Genomic DNA, 8432 nt, shown 5'->3' on the forward strand with positions numbered 1-8432 from the left:
TTGTGTTATTCTTCCACAGAGACCAATTAATGTCCCCATGCAGAATGTTAATAGGGGAATGAAAATTCAGTTTAATTCCACTTTTTCCATTCATCTCATATTTTTAAAATTCAGCTCACATAAATAGATCTTACCATGTAACTAACATTAACCTTTTCAAAAAAAATTCCATGAAATTCATCTCACTGCAACATCCAATAGAAGTGAGCCAGCACTGATGGATTCCAGCTGCTCCGATACCAGTTTTCCATTGTGGCAATGTCCTGATGAAAACTTTTGCCATGTTCATCATTGACTGCACCAAGATTTTCAGGAAAGAAGGCCAAGTGTGAATGCAGAAAATAAATCTTCAGTGACACATAGTACTTCTTAAGTCTTCATGCTGTAAAAAGTTTGTCAATAGCTGAATGTAGTTTGATGTTCTGCCAAGAAAATTCTCAATGACATCCTTGGATGCTTTCCAGGTGATTTTCTCTGGCCCCACTAACAGATCTTCGAACCACTTGTCTTGATGCCATCTCATCTGCGGACCAATAAAAATGCCTTCCTTAATCTTGGCATCAGTTATTCTTGGAAACATCTGTCTCAAATAATGAAAACCTTCACTTGTTCATTGTTTCACAAAATTTTTCATAATTTAAAAAAAAATCTTTGTCAGGTCAACAAGTATAGTTCGTGTGCCATGATTTTCGGCCCTGGAACCAAATTATTTCAGAATGGCCACTTGTTTTTAAGGTAATGCTACTCTCTTGCAAGGCTGTCCCATTTATATATATAAAACAATAGTACTTGGTATATCTGACCTGCATTCCAAGCAGCAAAGAAATTACTTTTAGATCTCTACAGATATTCCAGTAAGCTGTATTAGATGTGTCCTGGATGTTCTTCAACGGTTCTATATTTCCACAAAGCACCTTATAATGCCAGTGAAAATTAGTAGGTTTATAATACATTCATAAAGAAACTGCAAAAAAGAGAAGACTTCTATAGAATGGTACACAGACTAAATTGCAGTTATTTTTGTGATTAGCCTCAAAAAACTGTGGGATAAACTCAAAAGTATTCAGGAACAAGTCATTGTTGTGCAGCATTGTTTTCAGATTTAAAAATCTAGAAAATGTAGATGATGCACTTAGTAAGAATAGTTTAGCTTTAAAGGTAAAGGTAAAGGTTCCCCTGCACATGCGTGCTAGTCGTTTCCGACTCTAGGGGCCGGTGCTCATCTCCGTTTCAAAGCCAAAGAGCCAGCGCTTGTCCGAGGACATCTCCGTGGCCATGTGGCCGGCATGACTAGACGCCAAAGGTGCACAAAACGCTGTTACCTTCCCACCGTAGTGGTCCCTATTTTTCTACTTGCATTTTTACGTGCTTTCGAACTGCTAGGTTGGCAGAAGCTGGGATGAGTAACAGGCGCTCACTCTGCTATGCGGCACTCGGGATTCAACCCGCCAAACTGCTGACCTTCTGATCGACAAGCTCAGCATCCTAACCCACTGAGCCACCGCGTCCCCAGTTTAGCTTTACTTAGATGTTAAAGAAAATGTACTCTCTCAGAATAAAGTTCCAATTGATATAAAATACTGTCCTTTCAATGCATACTCCCACTGGCTAAATTCAGCACTCTGAACATAAAAAGAAAAAAATAGGCCATGTTGATCATAGAACAAAATCCATGTTAGAGCAAAAGCTTTCTCAAGAAAACTCAACATCACAAAATAAAGCCATATTTGGAAACTCACTCGCTTTGTTATAATAAATCCATAACATGCACCCCCATTCTATCTCCTCCATTTTTATCAAACCAGATGTCAATGCACTATTTATGTATAAACATAATTTGATGCTTGGCCTTGTTCCATAGGTTAATCTACAGCAAGCTGATATACCCAGATATGCTGGGACTACGAATTACTCTTAGCCAACAGAGTCTAAATTAAGATTCTGGAACTACAGTTCCAACACAACTGAAAAGCACCAGGTGGGGGAAATAAAACCTAACTGCAGAATTCATAATCTTCCTTGTTTTTGCCATTTTCTCAGGATTGCAAAAAGGCAATATGAAACATTTGTAGAAGACCTTATCTAAGACTGGTGAGGTGCATGTAAGATACATCATAAATTGTGACTTTTTGCCATAACACAAACAAGATTTCTTTCCATATTTAAACTATAAGTTACTTGTTACAGGAAACTGCAGGTTAAAAAAGCTCAGTTGCATGTCTTTCCTGTATCTATGGAAAAATTATTCTTTGAGAAGTACTTGACATTTTATTAATCCCAATTATTAACTTTTAGCATGATTTATAGTCCATTATAAAGATGCAACTCAGTAAAATCAATAATATTTATAATAGTAGACATATTACATTTCAGATCTATGTTTTAAACACAAACCAAGTTAATATTTATAAGACTCTTTTACAACTTGAATAACAATATACAACAGTTGGAACTAATAAGAGCACAAACATCAGAATGACAAGAAAAAATAGTATCACCATTCCATATGTTAAACAAAAGTTCTAGAATCTACATGGATTCCTCAACACACAGAGAACATACTCAGGTAAAACAAATGTTGGTTTGGTGTAATCTCTCTCTAGCTGCTGTTTTAAACCATTAACAACCTTCAGTTCTATAGAAACAATTTAGAAAGAAGAAACAATTTTACAGAAACTGTATCAACATCACCACCATCTTGCTCCTTTCAAAGAACTCACTGAGAATGATATAAGTATTCCTTCTAAGGATTTCTATGAACTGAAGGAACTTCAGGAAAAGGAAGAACGGGAAAACTGAGGTGGAGATTTAATTAGGCCACAGCTTGTCTATGAATAATATCGGTCTTATAGAATTACTGTCCCTATAGCATGCCAGCCTGCAATGCTTTCATCCATTTAGATGTATACTGCTCAAAAAATAAAGGGAAGACTTAAACAACACAATGTACTGTATTTAATAGTAGGATGTCTTATCTTGTGTTCTCTTTATTTTTTTGAGCAGTATATATATGGTATATTAAAGGATGTTGATAGTTGACAAGTTAAATAATCATGTATTATAAAAACTTTTTATTTTATTGTAAACTATCATATAAACTGGAAGAATAGATTAGGAAATAGAAGGGGAACTCATCAAATTTGCAGATGACACTAAACTGGCAGGAATAGCCAATACCCCAGAAGACAAGAAGCTCAGGATTCAAAAAGTTCTTGACAAACTGTAACAGTGGGCCCTGTCCAACAAAATGAATTTTAATGTGGAGAAAGCAAAGTTTTACATTTAGGCAGGAAAAATCAAAGATATAAGATCAGATTAGGTGAGACCTGGCTCAAAAACTGTAACTGTGAGAGGGACCTGGGAGCCCTAGTGGACAATCACTTGACTATGAGCCAGCAGTGTGCAGCAGCAGCCAAAAAAGCTAATACAATCCTGGATTCTATAAACAGAGGCATAGAATCAAGATCAAATGAAGTATTAGTACCACTTTATAAAATCCTAGTGAGACCACACCTGGAATACTGCAACCAATTTTAGTCACCATACTACAAAAAAGATGTTGAGACCTTGAAAAAAGTTCAAAGAAGAGCAACTAAGATGATCCAAGACCTGGAGGGTAAAACATATGAAGAACAGCTGCAGGACTTGGGTTTGGCTAGTGACTACTCTAAAGAAAAGAAGAAATAGGGATGACATGATAGCAATATTCCAGTATTTGACAGGCTGCTACAAAGAAGAGGGGGTCAAATTATTTTCCAAAGCATCAGAGGGCAGGACAAGAAACAATGGTTGGAAACTGATCAAAGAGAGAAGCAACCTGGAATTAAGGAGAAAGTTCCTAACAGTGAGGACAATTAATCAGTGGATTAATTCCTTCAGAAATTGTGGGCACTCCATTTACTGGAGGTTTTTAAGAAGAGACTGGATAGTCACTTGTCTGAGATGGTACAGGTTCTCCTGCTTGAGTAGGGGGCTGGAAGCGACCTCCAAGGTCCCTTCCAGCTCTATTCTATTAAATTCAATACCAGGAACTTTCCAACAGAATAAATCCAAATATATTTAATCAGTCAAAAATATTAATGTTGTTCAATCCACTGGTAGGTGAGCAAATTACAGTGGGGTACAACAGCTACATGACTCTTCAACCACTCTTCAATAATTTATTTCCTTTTTTGATTAGTAGCTAATATGTAAAAGATAAAAACAGTCAACCCCCAAATTTAAAAAAATACATACAACAAGAGTGCATGCATCTCAATAGATAACACAACATTAAACTGTAAACATTCCACAATAATGTTATCAGGATTTAAATGAGTTACATCCTGCAATAATTACAATAAACTTTACAAAGAGAGTAATGGAGAGCCAGTTTGATGTAATGGTTAAAGGCACCAAGCTAGAAATCAGAATGCCATGAGTTCTAGTCCTCCCCTAGGCACAAAGCCAACTGGGTGACCTTGGGCATTCACTCTCTCTATTAGCCCTAGGAAGGAAGCAACAGCAAAGCACTGCTACAATTTTGTCAAGAAAACTGCAGTGACTTATCCAGGCAGGAGTCAACACTGATCTGAAGTCACCCTCCTCCCCCACGCTACAAAGAGATGAAATCTATATTTTAAATATTTTACCATTAGCACTTTTTAATGCATGGAGGGAAAAACAACATTTTACAATAAATGGAAGTTTCGTAAGACCACCAGTGCTGATGAAATTTAAACTGAGGTCCTATTAACTTTTTACAGTGATTACTAAATCAAAACTATCCACTTTTAGTACTGTGCCAATTCTGCAGATCATTAATGCATATCCACAAATTGTCAGCATATGAATACATTATGATTCTATATATCAATAAAGGAGATACTAGCACTGATGTTACGTAGTTTGGGTAATGAAACCTTTGCAAGAAAACAACCAAGCTCAGAGAGCACTGAGGACCCATTTATTCTATATATGCCTTTGTATAAAATGCATAATAGTAAATATAAATTATTATAATGGCAAATAACCTATTATAATACAGCAATAAAATTATTCAAAACAATGTTTCAATTCATGAAATACAACAGAATCTGTATTTCATATATTAAAGTCTAAAGACTGAAGATACTTGAGATATTTAAATATTTAAGTGTTCAGTCTGAACTACAAGCAGTCCTTGACTTACAACCAAAACTGAGCCCAAAATTTCTGTTGCTAAGTGAGACAGTTCTTGAGTGTTTCTCCGTTTTATGACGTTTCTTGCCAAAGTTGTTACAAAGTTGTTAAGTGAATCTGGCTTCCCCATTGACTTTGCTTGTCATAAGGTTGGCAAAAGGTGATCACATCATCCTGGGTCATTGCCACCATAAATAGGAATCTGTTGCAAAGCATCTGAATTTTGATCACATGACCATGAGGATGCTGCAATGGTTGTAAGTATGAAAAATGGTCATAAAACACTTTTTTCAGTTGCATTGTAACTTTGAATTGTCACTAAGCAAAAAATTGTAAGTCGAGGAATACTGGTATAGTAGAAAAACATGCTATTAGTACATGGCATCTATTTTAGTATTTACTATCTAATCACATTTCTTTTATTAAAATTACTTCAACATTCAATTAAAATATGTGCTGGTATTTAGAAGTGAAATCTCTCATTTAGGCCCTTAAGTGTACAAAATTATGCTGTTTTACACTACACAAGCTATAAACCATGAAGGAAGAATCAAGAAATGTGCAGGAATATATAATAAACAGTTATGAGCTTGTAGAAAATTAATGAATTATTTGAACATGAATTCCAGTAATAAATTTAGCATAGCGCTCCAGTTTTAAAGACAAATAAGCTTTTTAGATTTATTTTTTTTAAGCAAACAGAAGCAGCTGCACAGCAGGATCAGGAAGAAAACAGTAAGTGCAAGATCTCTAAAGCAGAATGGAGAAAAAGAACAGCTTGAACTCTGAACGAACTTCGCAGACTTTGCTCTATATAAGGCCAAAATCTATTCAGTTCCTCTTTTATCCCCAACCCACCGGAATAACCAATTGTTTCTACCTGTATAACAACCGTCAAAAGAAATGTGAAAATGCGGATACTTTTAGACAGGAGCGCTTAATCGTATCAAGGGCAAGGTTCTGGAAACAAGTGAAAACAACGAAATGTTTAGGCGAGGCCCCGTCCGACAAAGCGTTTGAAAGGAAAAGCTGTCACATTTTTTCCCCCCTCTCTCGACAGAAAAGGAGATTAAAAGATGGAAAAGAGCGCGGAGAAGTTTCTCTCCCAGAGTGATCGCGGCACGAAGAAGGCGCCAAAAGGAGACTACAGGGCTCCACCAGCCGCCCACTCGAGAAAGGACCCGGGAAAGTCACCCTCCCACCCCGGCACCTGTAGCCCCAGGCCAAGCGCGGCGCGGCACCTCGTGTACTTCTCAGGGGCTGCCACAAAGAAGAGGGAGTCAAGCTATTCTCCAAAGCACCTGAAAGCAGGACAAGAAGCAACGGATGGAAACTAGTCAAGGAGAGAAGCAACCTAGAACTAAGGAGAAACTTCCTGACAGTTAGAACAACTAACCAGTGGAACAACCTGCCTCCAGAAGCGGTGAATGCTCCAACACTGGAGGTTTTTAAGAAGAGACTGGACAGCCATTTGCCTGAAATGGTATAGGGTTTCCTGCCTGAGCAGGGGGTTGGACTAGATGACCTCCAAGATCCCTTCCAACTTTATATTATTATTATTATTAATTATTTATTATTATTATTATTATTATTATTATTATTATTATTATTATTATTATTATTATTATTATTATTATTATTATTATTATTATTATTATGGCATTTACCTTTGAGCTGGGGCAGCGGGAAAAGCTCCGCTTGGCTGCTCTGGCTGCGGAACTGCGACGAGCCCTGCGACCGCTTCTGCTTCTGAGCCTTGCGCATCGACCTCCGGGTGAAGCCATCCACTTTTTCCGCGGCGGTGATCGCCGTCGACATGGCGGGGCTCGCAGGAGACAACAGGCGGGCCCGTTTCTTCCTTGAAGCATAAAATCCACTCCGGAAACTGAAAGCAAAAAACAAAAACAAAAAAGCAGCGGCGACGCGCCTGGGTCGCCCCTAATGGAACATCTCCCCCTCCTCCTCCGCCCCAGGAAAGGAGGACAGGAGAGGCTTAAGCCGGTGCCCGAAAGGCCGAAGAGGGGTCCAAATTTGGGAGATTCCCGGAGGGAGGCGGGCGAAGCCTCCAAGGGCACGGGGCTTCCGATTCGACAGGAGGCTGTTAATCCGATGCTGAGGCTCCAAATCCGATGCTCTCGAAGAAAAAAGACGGCTGGGAGATCTATATCCACGCTGCGTCCGTCAGATTTCCCCAGAACGGAGCCGCCGAGCAGCAAGAAGAACCCGGGGCGAAAGTTTCTATCCCGCCCCGCAGTTGCACCGCCTCGCCTGCCTTCGCTGCCCGCCCGCGAGCAGCAAACTTTCGCAGCGGCGCGCGCGCGGAGTCGGCGTGGGTCGCAGAGATCGCACGAGTCGCCCTGCCCGGAGCTCGCGGGGAAGAGCCGGAGGAGCTTAACAATGGAGCTGGGGGAGAAAGCCGCAGAGAGGCCGGACGGTGCAGCCCCTCAGCCCCCATCGGGAGCTCCCTCGGACTCGCGGGCCAACATTCCGCCGCGCTGCTTTCTTCCTGCCTCGGGAGACGCTGCTTCCTCTTTCCTGGAGCCCCGGCGGCCCGGCCCGGCCCGGCGCGGCGCGGCGCAACGTAACCGCGACCAGGGCGAAACTCCCACTCCAGAACCAGCGCGCAACCTGCTGGCAACGCTCGAGCAACAAACAAGGGCAAGAAGAGTTCCGACTCTGGAGCGGAGGCGGGGCCAGAAGCAGCGCCTGAACTCGGAAAAGGGGAGGGGATTCACGAGGGGGAGGGGGAGAAAAAGGAAGCGGTTGGAACAACCGTTAGAGGTGGGCAGGGCGAAAGACGATTGACAAGAGCAAAGCAACCAATTGAAAAACGCGAGGTCTCCGAATTACCAGAAGGCGGCGGAACAAACAAGAGAGCAAGCCGGCTTTACAGGAGACTGACAGCAGAACGGCCCAACGTGAGCAAGACTGAGAGGATGGGTGTCGCAAGAGGAAAAAGCGATTGGGTCCTGAAGCAGCGGGGGGGGGGGCGGGAAGAGTTGGGATGCCGAGCCAGGGGTTGGGGCGGAGGTTGTTTTCATGTGGCTTTTGGAGAGGAGCCGCTTCGGTGAGGTTCCTCGGCGATTGTTGAGCGTTGCTGTGGAACGCTCTCTCTCCTCCGAATCTTCTTCCCTTGTTTCGCAATGGGCCCTTTTGCGACCCTCTATTGGCTGCCTTCAGCTATTATCCGGCGATCCAGTTCTCGTTTCATCTTGGCCCGCTTTGCGAGTTTAGTCGGGGCGCCGAGTTTAGGGTGCGGGAGACCAGAATTT

The 8432-nt window shown here is 41.3% G+C and overlaps 1 protein-coding gene across 1 annotated transcript in view; it reads right to left on the bottom strand.

Annotated features, from left to right (window-relative positions):
- PPP2R5A (protein phosphatase 2 regulatory subunit B'alpha) overlaps window positions 1-7800 on the bottom strand; it is a 54248-nt gene extending 46448 nt beyond the window's left edge. The window contains exon 1 of the mRNA XM_083379521.1: window positions 6828-7800. Within this exon, the coding sequence (XP_083235647.1) occupies window positions 6828-6978 (151 nt within the window). The 5' untranslated portion in view covers window positions 6979-7800. The remainder of the gene's footprint in view (window positions 1-6827) is intronic.
- Window positions 7801-8432: the final 632 nt, after the last annotated feature.

This window comes from Vipera ursinii (assembly GCF_947247035.1).
Source record: "Vipera ursinii genome assembly, chromosome: 1".
NCBI classification, from domain to species: Eukaryota; Metazoa; Chordata; class Lepidosauria; order Squamata; family Viperidae; genus Vipera; species Vipera ursinii.